At 36.9% G+C, this 16,620-nt stretch overlaps 1 protein-coding gene across 1 annotated transcript in view; it reads left to right on the top strand.

Annotated features, from left to right (window-relative positions):
• DZIP1 (DAZ interacting zinc finger protein 1) overlaps nucleotides 1-16,620 on the top strand; it is a 36,484-nt gene that overhangs the window by 13,055 nt on the left and 6,809 nt on the right. Inside the window, exons 9-16 of the mRNA XM_050903954.1 lie at nucleotides 2,273-2,321; nucleotides 3,534-3,593; nucleotides 10,869-10,928; nucleotides 14,002-14,147; nucleotides 14,476-14,671; nucleotides 15,025-15,154; nucleotides 15,346-15,396; nucleotides 16,257-16,459. Of these exons, the coding sequence (XP_050759911.1) occupies nucleotides 2,273-2,321; nucleotides 3,534-3,593; nucleotides 10,869-10,928; nucleotides 14,002-14,147; nucleotides 14,476-14,671; nucleotides 15,025-15,154; nucleotides 15,346-15,396; nucleotides 16,257-16,459 (895 nt within the window). The remainder of the gene's footprint in view (nucleotides 1-2,272; nucleotides 2,322-3,533; nucleotides 3,594-10,868; nucleotides 10,929-14,001; nucleotides 14,148-14,475; nucleotides 14,672-15,024; nucleotides 15,155-15,345; nucleotides 15,397-16,256; nucleotides 16,460-16,620) is intronic.

Genomic DNA, 16,620 nt, shown 5'->3' with positions numbered 1-16,620 from the left:
CTGGAAAAGAGACACGGGAATGTAAACCAGGAATTAAAACACAATTTAGAAGGAAGGGCTTAATAAACCAAATGTTTTTAATAAGTTCAGCACAAAGTTAAAAGATTACTAGGTTGCAGTCACCAAAGACCTCCTCAGATGAGAAATTTCTGATAGTGAACAGGATTTAATCTGCCACAAAATAATCATAATGAGATCTAGTATTTGAAATCCAAAATACATGACTTCTCACACTAAAGTATCATATTTATCACTGTGAGAATAATTAATTAAATTACTGCCGTATGAAATTTAAGAAGAGCAAGTGCCGGATTCTCCACCTGGGACGGGGTGATCCTGGTTATATGTACAAATTGGGGGACAAGGGGCTGGAGAGCAGCCCTGCAGAAAGATCTGGGGGTTTGGGTTGATGGCCAGTTGACTATTAGTCAACAGTGTGCCCTGGCAGCCAAAAGGGCCAACCGTGTTCTGGGGTGCATCAAGCACAGCATAGCTAGCTGGTTGAGGGAGGTGAGTGTCCCACTCTGCACTGGTGCGGCCCCACCTCAGGTATTGTGTGCAGTGTTGGGCGCCTCAATACAAGAAGGACATCAGACTATTAGAATGTGTCCAGAGGAGGGTGACCAAGATGGTGAAAGGTCTCAAGGGCAAGACTTATGAGGAGTGGCTGAGGTCACTTGGGTTGTTCAGTTTGGAGAAGAGAAGGCTGAGGAGCGACGTCATCACAGTCTACAACTTCCTCAAGGGGGGCAGCAAAGGGGGAGGTGCTGACCTTTCTCTGGTGATCAGTGATAGGACACGAGGAAATGGAATGAAGCTGCGTCAGGGGAAGTTCAGATTGGACATTTGGAAAAGGTTCTTCACGGAGAGGGTGGTCGGTCACTGGAACAGGCTCCCCAGGGAAGTGGTCACTGCACCAAGCCTGTCAGAGTTCAAGGAGCGTCTGGATGACACTTTTAGTCATATGGTTTAGTTGTAGGTAGTCCTGCAAGGAGCAGGGAGTTGGACTTGATGATCCTTATGGGTCTGTTCCAGCCTGAGATAGTCTATGATTCCGTGAAATTATTTGTTTGGAAGTGAATTGTTTTTTCTTAAAAATACGCTTTTGTTCAAACATAACTATAGATTTTTTTGAGGTGATCGGAGGGTGAAGATCTGGGTGGTCTGGAGTTTAGACTATGGCATGATTATGCGGTCCTTACAACCTATTCCTGTATTAGATGGTGCATTCTTTACAAATCAACATCTGATTTTACACGTTTTTCGTGAGATTAACGTTAAACCTATACTTAAGTGCTTAAAGAATTGGAAAGACAAATAATAGCTTTTACATCTCCGCCTTAACAAATTTGATAGCTGGAGCAATAGAGGACTTAATCCTAGACAAATTTCTTGCAGTAAAGTGATCTTTTAAAACAGAACAGTATGACCACAGATGTAAAATAGGTTTGGAGGGATCTGAATTTAGTGTTTGTGAAATACAGTTGTGAAGATCTACATTCTCAGTCCCTGGAGACTGGAAGGGCTTAAGAAATGGCTAACACTTTTGTAGAATCCAAACTGGATGGACAATTAATTGAGGCACTACTAGCTATAACCAAACTGATAAATAAAAGAGGAATAGGGTCCAATATCTTGTGCCGACTCCAGCTGACATTGACTGTGTGTCTGTATGGTTTGGGTTTAGCTTCTGTTTGGGGAGTTGGAGTGCAGAACACTGTTTTAATGATACAGGATTCACAAGTTTCCTGTTTTCTTTAGATGGAATTACAGCCAGCTTGTTTCCTGTATGCTCTCAGTTTTGTTCAGTGCATGTCTTGGGTGTCAAATAGACAAAACTGTAGAGCAGACAGGAGAACTGTTCATGCATTTAAAATCAATGTGTAATTAAGTGTTTCCCTGGAGTTGAGCTAGACTTGCAAAATTGAATGTGAATTGCTGAAGCAGCAAGTATTGAAACTGGAAGTGCTGAAGTGGCCCATAAGCCCACTCTCATTTCACTTTATAGCTTGTAATAACAGGGTGTACAAAGCATGAGTTCACATAAGACAACAAACAGAAATAAGTCTTCAGCATTCATTAAGCATGAATGAAATATGCATTAAGTAGTAGAATAGAGTTCCACAAAAGTAGTATTTTTCTCCCCAAATCATAAATGATAATTTCTGTTATGGAATAGTACTGAAACTAGGTATTTTGTAGTAAATATTAATTTCTAGATATTGATCATTTACATGTGTAACTATTCATGTATCTGTCTTTCCTCTTTTAGATAAAAGAATTGTCCACAACATCAGTTGCAAGCATTAAACCATATGATGGTAAGTACAAACTGTAAGAAAAAGCAGATTTTGTTTCTGATTTCAGCAGCTTGGCTGGAAAAAAAGTTACAATTCATTAAAAAATACAGACATCAACTTTACTAACTACATATTGAAATCAAATCAGTACTGGCAATTTATTTGTGTTTCACAGGGTACCTCCCTGTTTCCATGCCATGATTTGCAAAGTTCATGTTTTGCAGCTGTAAGGACTTCTAGTGTACAAAGTTGATCACTTCAGTAGTGAAGAGATGTGAAATATAGCATCTCTATTTTGTATTATGTAAACAACTTTTGGCTTTGCTTTATGAAGTGTAATTTTAATTGTTTTTTCATGCTTGACTGTCCTTAGGCTGCAGAACTCACAAAAGGGAACATACTGAAAGAGTAGGCAAAATTGATTAATTTGTCAGTTAAGATACAGATGTTCAAAGAATTTTAAGAACTCTGATATTTTTGTCTGTGCAATGCTTTAACATCTGAAGTCCATTACAAATAGCTAAACCTGATAATAGTGTTTTAGGATGTAGTCCTGCACCACAAACACCCATATAGTTGACGCTGCAGTTGCAGTGACTTGAAATAAGTTTATTGCAATAGATGATGACAGCTGAATTAATTCTAATCCCAGTTTGGAACCCATCTTGCTCTATTAGCAAGACATTGGCTTGAACTGAATCTTAACAGCAGGGAGTAGGTTAGTTTGAGGAGAGCATAGTAATAGTATGGCTGTATGGCTTTTCAGCTGGAGCTGGTCGTATTCAGGCACACTGAAGCACAGACAAGTATAAGGGTTTGCGCTAATTGATATGAAGTGTGGATGCAGCAGATCCTCTTTGGGGAATACAAGCCTTGATCAGGCTTGACTTGGCTAAGTAGCTTTGGGCCAAGGCTTCTTCCCTGGGAAACAAAGACAGCATACAGACGTGACCAAAGAGATGATCACATTCCAGTTCAGTGATGATTTAGTTACTAGTTTCTTTTCCTGATTCTAGAAGTATTAAAAATGTTAAGCATATATAGAGATGTACTTTTATGTTGTGAAGGACCTTTTTTTGCTTTGTAAATGATTTGTTTAATTTTTTCCCCATTAAAGCCAAAAATTACGTAATTTATAAATGAGTAAATATTGCTACATTTAAGAATCTGTATATGTCTGTTATTGTTTACTATAATACATTTACATTATTTTTTACTTTTATGCTGTTTTAGTACAGAACACTACTGTAGAGCATCTTGAAGAATCTAAACCAAGTCTACCAGTGATGCATGGTAAGTTTTTTTTGATAAGTTCAGATCCAGTACTTTCAAATCTAACACTCTGTCTTCTCAAATGTGTTGCTTGTCAAATCATAGCTGTAAGGGTAGTTATATTGAAAGAATGTAATTTGAATTGCTTTGCTGTATGTCAGCATTGAGAATTCCTATCAAGTAATTGTAAAGATGCACTATTGAAAAGAATAAATGAAAAACAAGAGAAAATAATTTGCGAATATTTCCTAGCATGTGTATAGTATTGAAGCACTTTAAGGTAAATGAAATTAATTGAGGAAATAAAATTATGTTTTCTTATAGAAAATATGCTTATCTGGTATATGCATATACTGGATAGGTATATGCATATACTGGAATTTGTATAGGGAAATATGTGGAGATGTTTGTTTCTAAGTCTTGAAATACCGTATTTTTCATATGACTTCAAATGGCAAGGAGGAAAAATACAGAAGAAATCATCAAAATAGACAGTCATCACATCCAGATAGTTCTTCCAGAGTATATCTGTAGTTACGTATAGATCATTATTTAGTTAACTTGTGGCATTGTGATATTGTTTAGAAGTGGGGGGAAGGGGTGAACCTCCATTTACATTGTTTTGTACTTTGTGAAAATAGTTTTCTTCTTTCCTCAGTATGCAAAGTAATGGAGAGTATTGTTACCATACCAATATTCTGCAATCAATTAATTCTTTATTTTCATTTTAAGTAGGAAAGTAATGAAAAATGAACTTTGAGCAAGTAAAATGTTTAAATGTTAAAAAAGTTTATTAATTTGAATTACTGAATTATAATTAAATAATGGTTTTTTATTATTATTTCTCTTAGTTTTAAAACCTGTCAAAGGGAGATGAAATGGGATTTGTCTAAGAAAAATATACAGAATTTTTCTTTTTCAACAAATTCAAAAAGTTCTGAAAAGGCATATGGGAAGAAGGGGCAGTATACATCAGAAGCTTTCGATAACTTGATGAGGAATGAAAAACTGATGAAGTGTTGATTTCAAAATATTTGTTGTGACAAGAATTATTAAACGAAGGAAAATAGATTTTATTTATTATATGGTAACATTATTTGAATACTACAGAGATTTCTTTCTAACCTATGCAAGGTTAGTGGCTCATTGCTTGAAGGTTTTTAAGTGAAACTATATAGGTGAAATGTTGTGTGGAGAAAATTAATAATAATATATTAAGTATAGATTATTAGTAATTAATTCTTTTTCATTCAAACCAGCTTCATTGCACCAACATGGTAGTGCTGGTTCTGACTAGGAGATCTCACAGCAAGTAGCTTAGCTATTGCCCTGAATTTAAGAAATGAGTTTTATGAAGAATATTGCTGCTAAGGGCTTACACACCAAGCTTGTCAAGCATTGCTTTCTTAGTGCATTATCTTTCATTTGTACTGAGGAGGAAAACAGTTCTGTGAACATTAGTATTTTCTGTACTCTGACAATTTAAATCAGCTCATTCAGATCTTTCCTGGTTTCTTGCTGCTCCAAATAGAAGTTTGTGACACCTTGTGAAACTTCCCAAGATAGAAAAGGCTGTTCCTGCCATTGATATACAGAAGATTCACTATCAGTTTATTATGAAACCTCAAAGGTGTTTCCTTCAGATTCCTTTGCTGATGATTATTTTATTTATCTCTGCAGGTGTCTCTGTCTGTCCCCTTTCTTCCCTTCTGGATTTTTTTTAAACTTACCTTACCTAATTTCTGGATATAAAGGTTAGCAGAAGTTATAGTGTCTTTCCCAAAATTTTCAGGGCTCCTCAAGGGATTGACTTACATACTGAATTAAGACATCATGGCTGCATCTCGTGCCATTATGAAAATGAAAGCGCTTGCTGGTAACTTCTGTACACAAATTTATTTAGCACAGAGCATCTCTGAAATCACTAGAGCTGTAGTTTCCCTAACAAACAATTGCCTGCATATGGAATATCTTCCTTTTCTTTTTTTTCTGTTTGAAAGAAAATTAATTCTGGAAAAGGCTCTCTAATGTGAACTTAAGCACACTTTTCAAAGTTGCTTGGAAGCTTTTGCATCCTAATATTCGTTCTGCACATCTTAAATCTGTGTTATGAAAAGATACCCAAATTACAAATGAGGTATCTTAGGTGTAAAGTACTGGAATAACTGTGTTAGCCTGGTGCTTTTGTGTTAACGTTCCTGATTTCTTGCGAGAGCTAATAGTGCGCCTTGAATGCCATCCCAGCTGACCATTCTTCTGTCCGTTTCTGAGCTAGCTCTAGGGTTTTGTGCAGATATAACTTAAGTCTTATTTTCAAAGGTTATTTCAGTCTCACAAAAAGGCAATGGATTAATTACTATTTTTTTTTTTTTTAAATCGTATTTTATAATCAGGCTTTGGCTCCTATATTACTCTTGAAATGTTGATACTTGTTCAATATTTAATCTTTGTTAGGTCAATAATATTAGGTGAAATTGAAGACAGTAGTTAAAAAGCAAAGATATTAATTAGATTGTCCATTAAAACCTATGTCTCAGCCTTCAAACACAGTGTGGACTAAGGCCCAGCTATCATTAGGGACATAGCTGAAGCATCTGAGGAAAATTTAGTCAAAGTAGTCTTCCTAGACAGTTAACAGAGAAAAGGGGCACCTTCAGAGTTTGGTTCAGCTGAACTAAGATCTGAATTGGTCTTTGAAGTTGCCTGTGTCTCTTCGTTGACTGTAGAAGGAGTCTGAGATGACTAGGCTTCTAACTTAGAGGCCTCAGGTAAGTGTCAAAAATTTATCATATTTAAGAATATTGGTTTAAAATTAATATTTATGCTGCTTATGTGCAGTATATGGCTTCCCATTGATTACTTAGGAGAAAAATATATGAAGTGCATTGATTCAAAGATGACGGTCAAAATTACAGGTATCACAGATTAAGTCTGGCAGCTCTTTCGATGTGAAATTTGAGTATAAATTAAAGGAGTATATAATGACTATAGCCATGGCTTACATTCCTTACATCTTTAAGAAGTGCAGCAATTTACAGCAAATAAGTTTTACACTTTATCCTGGGTTTTCATATTGCAAGTGCAAAGTGCTTACTGTAGGTGATGCTCCACTATAGATAATTGTAACACTTCTGTTCAGGCTAAAAGTTCTTTAGCATTTCATATTTCAGAGTAAATAGACAGGATTTCTCCTTTAAATGTTGGCCAGAAGACTGCTTTTCCAATAGTACCAATAGTACTTGACTGCTTTTCCAATAGTTCCAAGGGGGTTTTTTAAACTAGTAGATAAGAACAGACAAATAATGTATGATATGCTTGAAACATACACAGCCTGAATTCTTCATTATTGTTAAATATATTTTCCTATTCCACCTGCTTAGAAATTGTCTTTAAATATGATTTAAAACAGATATTTAATGATTTGTCGAAGTATGCCAGGCGCATGATTTTTCAGTAGTATAATTATCCACTGAAGAAATTAAGGCAACCTGTACTTTTGATACATCTCATCTATCTCTCCACACACATTAGCTGGCAGAAGAGATATTCTGGAATATGTGGGACAACAGACTCATCATTGTGGAGGTCATCTCAAGGTTGCTGGCCCTAGTGATGGCTAGTATTAATATGGCTGGATTCAGGCCAGTCAGATATGAGTACGACCAGCCTGCATTAAGACTGATGTTGGAAGTCGCCGTTTAGTTAGGTTCAAGCCTGAGGCTGACAGGAACTGTTCTTCTGAGGATAAAGGTAGAGCTAGGTTTGGGACTGAGGCTGGCTGATGACATATGGGGAGGATGTGTCTAGAATTTGCAACTGGGCTAGATATAGGATTTAGCAATAATACTGTTTGATTAGCATCACGTGTGAGACTGTTGGGGAGGACCAAATGAATTAGGTTTGGAGTTAAGGTGGTGCATGCCAGCAGAAGTTGTTGATTTATGGCAGGGTCTGCAAAGGGCTGGTATCACCCAGAGACATCTGGTTATTGCTGAGCCAAGGTTTTACAGGTATCACTGAGCTTGGGTTAGGGTTAGGATTAGGTTTAGACAGACATCGATTGGAAAAGAGAGTTATGGTCAAGTTAAGAAGGATCAATTAAGTAAGGTAGCAGCAGCAGAGCCTGACTGAATAGGTTTAAGTACGAAATTGAAATTTATCTCTATTTTATAGCCAAGAAAGGGGTGGAGAAGAGAGCCAGGTTCAAGTTGTGTCAGTGAACAAACTATAATTGAGTTTGCATCTGAACTGCAAGACTAATGTAATCTCCAGTTCAGATGCAACCACAGTTATACTTTGTTCATCGACACAAGGCCTCCTGCCTTGCTTCAGCCTCCTGAGATCTGCTTCCAGTAAGGCAAGGACACAGTTTGGGTGTTCAGCTGAAGTGAGGAACTGAGAAGTGACTAGGAGCGAGTAATTCATTTCTAGTTGTGAGGCCAAAAAGGAAGGTCGCAGTCTGTCTAGGTTCAGCACTCAGGCTAGGATGAAAGCTAGGTGTAAGATCCTGGCCAGCAAGGTCTGATGTTGAAGATGTTGATGTAGAGCAGCATCAGCTAGGGTCAGCTGAACTAGGTTTAGAGCTGATAATTGACAGGAAGGTAACTGGCTCTACATAAGTCAGAAGTTGTAGCGATTACTTGTTTAAGGATAACATTGGATTGTGGCTTGGTGAGATTTTGGGCAAAAAGGTCGGATGAACTAGAGGAGGTTACAGAGTAGTTAGGATTTCAGTCTGCATCAGCAGTGTCATTTTAGATTTGAAGTTAGCAGAAACTGCTTTGTACAGTTTTGAGGTCTAGTTGGGTAGTGAGACTTAAACGATTCCCAAAAATAAGCTTGGTAATATTTAGATGCTGCTGATTTCAAGGATGTGCACTAAGGTAAGAGCTGAGAGGTCTGATCAGATGGCTAGAAGCAGCACATCTCTGGTAAACATAAGGAGAGGGCTCCTTAAGGGACGTGATCTCCACACCTGTCTATAAACCAGAGGAGCGGTGAACCAAGCTGCTTTTTCTTACATTTGATTCCAACATGATGTTTAATAAATGTCTCCTAGAATTATGTGTATGGTAAAGAGAAAGAAAATGCCCACTTACGTTGGAGAAGTTGGTGTTTCCGGATGTTGCACTCCCCTGTGTCTTAGCATTTCAATCTCCTCTGTCGTCATGCAGTGAACAACAGTATTACATGTAACAGTAACACATTTTTGTTTTGCTTTTGCAACTATTCTTTTACTGATTTTTAACTTCCTCTGTTTCCAGTATACTGAGGAAGAGAAGCATGTACCTTTATGCCAGATCAGCAGATTCTTTTCAGGTCTGAGTTCTGGGGACTGGGCTTTTAACTTACTTGACAAGGGCTTGTGCAGAGTCAGCTCCTTTAAGCAGATTGCATTGGAGTAAACTACAGGTAAAACAAGCATAGATTAAATCCAATTACACAGCAACTGGCTTACTGTCTAGTAGGTCCAGCCAAAAAACTCAGAGGCCTCAATGCCTATGCAGCTAAATTAAATCCCCCCAGAACATCTCGTCTGTGTTTCAGGCTCTGTCCTCCAAAACAGGCTCACTGCAGGCTTTTGGGAATGATCCCAAACCGTGCCTGAACATTGTTTTGGAGAATGTTGGTTGGTGCAGGGCAACAGTGTGCCAGGAGCAGTAGTGTGGAGGATCATGTTCCAGTGCCCAGGAATGCTCTGGCCACTGTTAAATTTTACAGCCTTAGAGACTGAAAGACCAGAAGCCTGTTTGTCTCTGAGTTTTGCTTTTAAGTGTTTCCATAAAATATATTGACATTTGCATCTTGTTAGCATCTTGTGATGGTGTAAGAAGCATTTTTTAGAACTTCTTATTTAGTGCAAGTTATATGGGAGCAAATGTTAAGTCTGGTAACCTGCTTGGAAAAGCAGGTGAGAGGCTGAATATAACCGCAAGTATGGAAAGCATGGAGAGAGCAGCTACCATACCCAAGCATTTACACCACCAGTTTTAGTCCTCTTAACACAGGCAGTATTGGAGCTGTGACAGTAAGTGCCACTTAGCTCCAAGTGCTCATTTCATTGTGATTACCCATCACAGTGCATCCATGTTTGTACCTAATTGTACGAGAAGTGCTGAAGAGCAGGCATTTTTAATGCCGCGTCACTTCCTCCCCTTCTACCCATACAGTGTAACAACCATTTATGGTGCCAAAGGTTTCTGGTGAAGGCTGGGGCAAATGTATGTTGGCCCAAAATATGGGCCAATAAATTGTTTTCTCCTATACTGCCAGTAGCTGAATGCTGAAAGTATAGTTTGCACATCTCTGTTTTTATCATAAACCCCAGAAGAAACTCAAGTTCTAGTTTTCATTGAAATAAATTAATTTATGGAAGGTGAATATTAACATTTTAAAAACCTGAATTTTTATTAGTCTACATATAAGCATTTTCATGCATCTCTTATATCTGAAGTCTGTAAAGTTGTAAATAAACTGTACTCTGGCTTCCTTTATATAAAACAAATTGTACCTGACAGCCTATAGAATGATAATTTCAATGTGTTTAGGAAGCTGTTTTCAGCAGAGGACATTTCAAGATTTCTTTAAAGCACGTGATAATAGTGAATCTCACTATATTGGAGTGATTGAAGATTTTTTAAATTGGTTTTATTGGAAATATATATATATATAAATAAAAATTTCTCTATGTCTTGCATGTATGGACTCAGTACTTAACTCATTATTCCAGAGAATTATTAACATATTTTTTCCATATATTTTTGAGTATTTCTATGTCTGTCCATTTTATTTGCCTTTTGTAAACTTTTAGTATAAAATTTCACATAAACAATATTTTAAAACAAATTTTAAAATTAAAATGTTTCTTATGAGAAATGAATGACAGTATTCATTTACTTAATCCTAGGTGGCCTTGTCATTGTAGATGCCTAAAAACATCTCACCTGGCCTCTGGGTGCCGTTCCAGAAGGGCACGGGTTTTTCTATAGTTGTGTGACGTATTAGCCAGCTCTGTGCTGATAGCTTAAAGCTCTGATCTGTCTGAGATGACACTAGACACCCATGTTTGGGCAACTGAATTGCTCCTTAAGTGATTATTGTATTAGGGTCTCCTCTACAAAAATGTACCACCAAGGCAGTGAAGAGACACGTTGCATTGGGTTTGTGATTGTTAAGCAGGTTGTCAGCAATCAGGAAAGTTGACATCAGTGTGTTGTTTTGCCTAACTTTCCCACTCTGGACCTTGACCTTCTTCTGTCCTGTTTGTCTGGTGTTCCTGTTCTTCCTCGTTATTAGAGCAGGCACCCTTGGTGCATATGCTGGAGCCCATAGAGGAGCTTTCAGAAGAGGAAAAAGGTAATGGTTGATTCAGCTCAAAATATAGTGGCATGTGTTTCTTGAAAATAAGAAGTAAATACTATTTGATACCTACGGTATTTTTCATTGTATTTCAATGTGCTTATGTGATTTGGGTGGGAACATTCTTTGTTTGTGTCAGTCTCCTGTTTGCTATTGGTGCTTGTAAATATTATGATTTCCTTATCCAAGTGCAATGTTTTTATGAAAATCTGGCTAACTCTTTAAAGCAGGCATATTCCATGTGTCTAAAGGCACTTGAGCTAAGCAGAGCAAAAATGTTGGATGGGGAATACCCCCTTACTAGGAAATTTTTGGTGCTGATGCTATTGCAATGTGTGCTCACTTCTTTTTCAAACTTTGTGTAAGAGGATAAAGAGTTCGGATAGAAGGAGGAAGTTGGTGGTGGAGGTTGAAGCTGCTGACTTTCATAAATGCACCAAAGATACTTTTGCAAGTAATCTAAGTTACACCTACCTCTAAGCAGCCACAGCTTCAGCCAGAGTTGTGCAATTCTGAATGAAATTACATAGCCCAGTGTTGGCAGCTGTTCTTCTGCTTCATCTGAGGAAAACTTGGAGAAGGCCACATTTACAGTGACAGAACAGAAAGCATTGGTTCATCCTGCATGGTATTCTTCTCCTGAAGAAGGCTAACAGTACTTGAGATGAAACACCAAATAGCTGAATAGCATAATAATCTGTACTGTGTGCAAAAATCAAAATCAGTCTTGAACCTTATAGCCAATAAGTTTGAATTTTGAAGGAATGATGCTGTTTTGAAAACAAAATTGTTATTTGAATACATCTGTGCGTGAGAGGTTTCCCCAGGGAAAATCCAGTGACTCTGAACAATCTGAAATAAAGACTGCTTGCATTTTTGCCGTTCTTTCTGCTATTTCTCTTGCTTGCTATCTTCTCTCTTGATGGATTGTCTTTGATTCTTCTGCTGTGCCTAAAGGCATGGCCTGCAGTACAAAAGAGAGAAAGAAAGAATGCAGTCTGAAAAGATAGACCAAGATTTTTTTGTTTTCAGTGACAGCCATTTGTAAGGGAGAGTGTGAAAATTCTTGACTTGGCACATTATTTCATAGGATTATGTAGGAGCTGAGACAGTGGACCAGACTTAAGGTCTCTTGTCTCCAAAGTTGCTAAATCTAGTATTTAGTGGTTTTTTTTAAAACAAAAATGAATAAGAAAACAGTTCCTTAAATAGTTGGCTCTGGCAAAGAGGATTTGGCTTGAGTTAATTAGCAAGAATTAATATTGTCATTAATTAGGATAATGCTGGATAGTCTTGTTACCCATATTAGTGTGTAGTAATTATGAATTTTAAAATTATTTTAGCTGGATCTATTTTATTGTAAGGATTAACATCTGAAAGGAACAGGATTTTCAGAAGGCTCCTTGGAGCCTTCCACTTTAAAATGTCTCATGTCTGGCTTTCTGGGAGGATTTCATACTGCATAATGCACCTTTTCCTGACTGGGGATAGTCTGACAGGCCTATGTTTCCTCACCGACCAGTAGTTTGCCTCTTCTAGGACTCAGCTCTCCAGCCAAATCACTTTTAATCCCACCTCTGTCAGGGAGTGAGTTGTCCACACAGTTCCCAAAGGCATGTAAGATTTCAGCCAGATTCTGTCCTCTTCAACATAGATCCATTAGTATGGTAGCTGGACTCTTTTCAGTTTTCATTACCTATAGTTCTTTCCAGGATCCATCGGAAGCCACATCCTCAAAACAACCTAAATATCATTTGTGTATCTTGAGGCTTTTTTGAGTCCTCTTCAGGGTGCTTATCTTTCCCTTAAAGAAAAATGAAAAGCAAATGGAACTGCTTTTTAAGCAATCGTTGTTAAAAAATAGGAAAAGTGACACGTTTGTTTTGAAAGAAAACATTTGAAAGTCACAATATGGAATTATTCCTTGATTTATGTCCTTGTCTGTGGGCTGGCAAATGACTCCGCTGCCCTGTAAGGCATACTGGAAAGAGACAAACTCCTGCCCAACATTTACCTTTTATTTCAGGGGGCGAAGTTGGGAGTGTGGTTTACAGCATGCTTTCCTGGCATGTTGTATACCCCTCTATGTATGCTTTGCCAGCTTTGCTGACCACTGCCAGACAGAAGCAGCTACCATGGTCCCACAGATTATTGGTTCTCTTGGTATAAGTGGCATTCAGTAAAATTTTGTCTTGCCAGAGACACTTTATAGGCAGGTTCCAAATGAGTATGTTTTGCTTCTTTACTCCCTTGTATGACCCTATAATACTTTGGCCTAACTTAAATGTCAGTCTTTAATTTAGATGGAAGAATCTGTCTAGATGATTCTTTATTTCCTGCTTAAGAGTTCCTGTCATTACTGACACTTAAAGCAAGAGAAAGAGATAGAAACTTCTTTGTCTGCCTTTAAGTATGTATGATGTCATAGACCTGCACAGGAGAAAACACAACACTGAACTTTGTCCTTGAAAGAGTTTTGAAGATAAGTATTATCCGTCATGTATCTTCTGTGAAATGGTCTGCCTCAGACTAAGGTTTTGTCTTTACCAAGACTTTTGAAAATGTTACAACTTTCCGAAGATTTTATTTCAGTAGGTGTTTTTTATCAGAGAACATTACGTTGTTTGAAGCTTTTCTTGAGAACAAGTTTGTCATATTCCTTTTCTAATCCCTGCTAGAGTTCAGCTTTGATTTGAAATACCACTTTTAGAGAACTTAATTATCAGAAGATAGTCTTTCTTTGCCAGAAGTTTCCAAGTACAGTTCTAAAAGTAAAGATCTTTGTTGCTAAATGTTCAGGCATATATCTTTACAGTGATTCTGTAACAAGAAAAATAAAAGGTATTTTTGATGGTGAGTACGAGGTGCTGAGGTATAGATTCCAAGTGAGCTGACTTTTGTAAGCGAGCCCAAGATTTTAAAAAGAATACAACCCCATATAGACAGAAAGTGCACACGTATGTCTATGGTGTTTCTAAAAAAATGCATGCTTCAGTGCAGTTTTTAATTGTCTCATGTACTGTGGATTTTTCAAATGTCTCTTAAATGCATTTTTCCATTCTTATTTCAGAAATTGAGAAAGGTGATCATAAAAGAGGTAGAAGTAACCACTATTTAATAAATGCTTTGAAGACTGATCCTTCTTTAACTAAGGAATTACGAGTTGTTTTGGAGCAAGCCCTGGAGGAGAAGCTGGAATCCTTGGGAATTAAAGCAGTAAGATTATTTTGAGTTATTTAAAAGAGGGGTTATCTTTGTCCCACTTTTTTGCTATTCTCTTTCACTTTGTACCACAACCCTCAACCTATAAAATCCAAAGCTAAATTTCCATGTATTATAAATAAGTGTAATTCATTAACCTGAGAGGATGTCCATCAAATTACAGCTGTGGAGGATATGGCTACACCTGTGAGCAGTGTTACCAACTTTTGTGATTTTTCTACAAGCTTTGTGATATTTGAAGTTTAAAAGAGTGTATATGATTGTAGGATATAAATCCCAGAAATAATAGCCCCTGTGTTTACAATACAATTTTTTTCCTTAGGGTGTTCGCGGTATCCCAAATGATCGCTTAAATAAAATTTTGCGTGCTATTGAATCTGCTAGAGAATGCAAACAGAAGCAAGAGCCTGACATTCACCGAATTCGAGAGCATCTTGAACGCCAAGTTAGCGTTAGGGTTGAAGAGAAATCATCATCTTATAATAGACCTGTTCCGTGTCCTCAGCTTCCTTCAGAAGGTTAAAATTTTTTTTTTCTATTCTCTTACATTTTATAACTGCTATTTAAGGTTTTATTTAGTAACATTTCTGTACCGCTGTTTTCATAATTTTTCATATAAATATTCTATATGGTTATGGCCAACTAAACAGTTTCTTTTAAAGGGTTCTTGACATGTTTAACTGTAGAAATCTTAGCTCCTGTATTGGCAAGATACATGGTAACTCTGAACTGCTTTGAAGAAAAAAATTACGTTTTTTCTTCTTTTTTGTAAAACTATAATCTGCAGTAGAGACATCTTTAATTTTAGAAATTAAATATAAAAGATACCAAACATTGTTTCTAATAATGAGATAGATAACTTCTCTTGTAGATAAGCAGAAGTTCAATCAATTGGGAATTTCCTCATCTGCCACACCACGAAAACCAGTAAAACGGTCTTCAACAGCTGTCCGCCCAGCTGAACAAAGAACAGCCATTGCTGAGAATACATCTACACCAAAGTAAGAGATGCTATTCTCATAGTACTCATACCTCAGGTAACAATCCTATGGGTTTGGGGTTTTGTGGCCGATGTGAACATTTTCTGCTAATATTGTAAGAATTGAGCAAAGAATTCATGTTACTTCTATATAAACTTTATGCTTATTTAGTTGAGTGTCAGTCTTGAAATAACTTGTTGTCTTATTTTTAGATCCAGGAAGCTTTTTGGAAATGGAGTTTCCAGAAAGACATCTAGCATCACGTATGTTTTGTTCCCTTGTATTTTTGAAGAAAACATTTTTGGTGACTGAATATTCACATGCTTGCCACACAAAAGCTATTATTAAGCTAAAATTATAAACACTTTCTGGACTGCATATTTCATATTTTGTTTTAAAGTATTATTCCATTTGAGTGTGTATAATCCCTGAAAGATAGCATGTTCTCCTTTCAGCAGATGTATTCTTTGTTGTGAACTAGAGAGGGACATTCAATAAAATCAAGTAGTATCACTTCCTTTAGTTTCGTTCTCAGATGCTTTTTCTGACCCAGTTAAAAGTATTTAAAGACTTTGGTGACCTAATTTTTTCAGTTTATTGATATTTTCTTACTATGATGAAAATGAAACACAATATTCCAGATTCCACTCACATCAGGTACGTTACTTTGTAAATTCCTGCACTGAAAAATTCCTCAATTATTTTCATCTAAGAGAATGTCAGAACAGACTTTCTGTGGTGCAGATTCCTTGACCCTGAACTTTGCTCTCCCTGCTGATCCATGAAAGCCTATCTTTGTTTGCCTGGCAAGGCTTGTTACATATTGGTCTGTTGTTTTGTAAAGATAGTTGAATAGGTGGAAATAGTCATGTCTATATAAGAGATCATTTTGTGATAACTTTCTGAGTTTGCTTAGCAGTGCGATTTCTTTTAAATAGTTTCATGGATAGTTAGAATTTATGGGAGCTCCTGTTTTTTTCACGTAAAAAAAAATCCACATGTTATTGGAAAGGAAAATACAAGGAAGCTTAAATATGTATAATATATATATATAGCAATATATATATAGCAATGCAGTCACTGAAACCCAGTAATTCCTTGGGTTATACGTGTTTTTGCTTAGAACTCCACCGTTCAGTTCAGAGGAAGAAGCAGATGAAGATGATATTAAACAGTCTTACATCTCACCAGAATTATTGCAAAAGCAGTCAAAAACATCAAGCAGCAAAGTCAGTGCTTTTCAGAAGGCTTCTGGCAAAAGCGATATGGATGGGACGGAGGAAAGTGAAATTGAAGAAACTGGAACACCTGCCAAAAGTTCAAAAGGTTTTTTCACTACTTCTGTATATGCATGTTGTAATAGCTGTGCATGCTTTTGCATTTCCTGATAATATTTCTGTGTTAGAAAACATAATGAAGGCAGAGTATCTAGTCTTGGGTGTATATATATTTGTTTGCACTTTATGTTTTTGCTAATGTGTTTATAT

Source organism: Gymnogyps californianus, chromosome 1 (genome assembly GCF_018139145.2).
Source record: "Gymnogyps californianus isolate 813 chromosome 1, ASM1813914v2, whole genome shotgun sequence".
Classification (NCBI taxonomy): Eukaryota; Metazoa; Chordata; class Aves; order Accipitriformes; family Cathartidae; genus Gymnogyps; species Gymnogyps californianus.
This window is presented reverse-complemented; position numbering and strand designations above follow the sequence as displayed.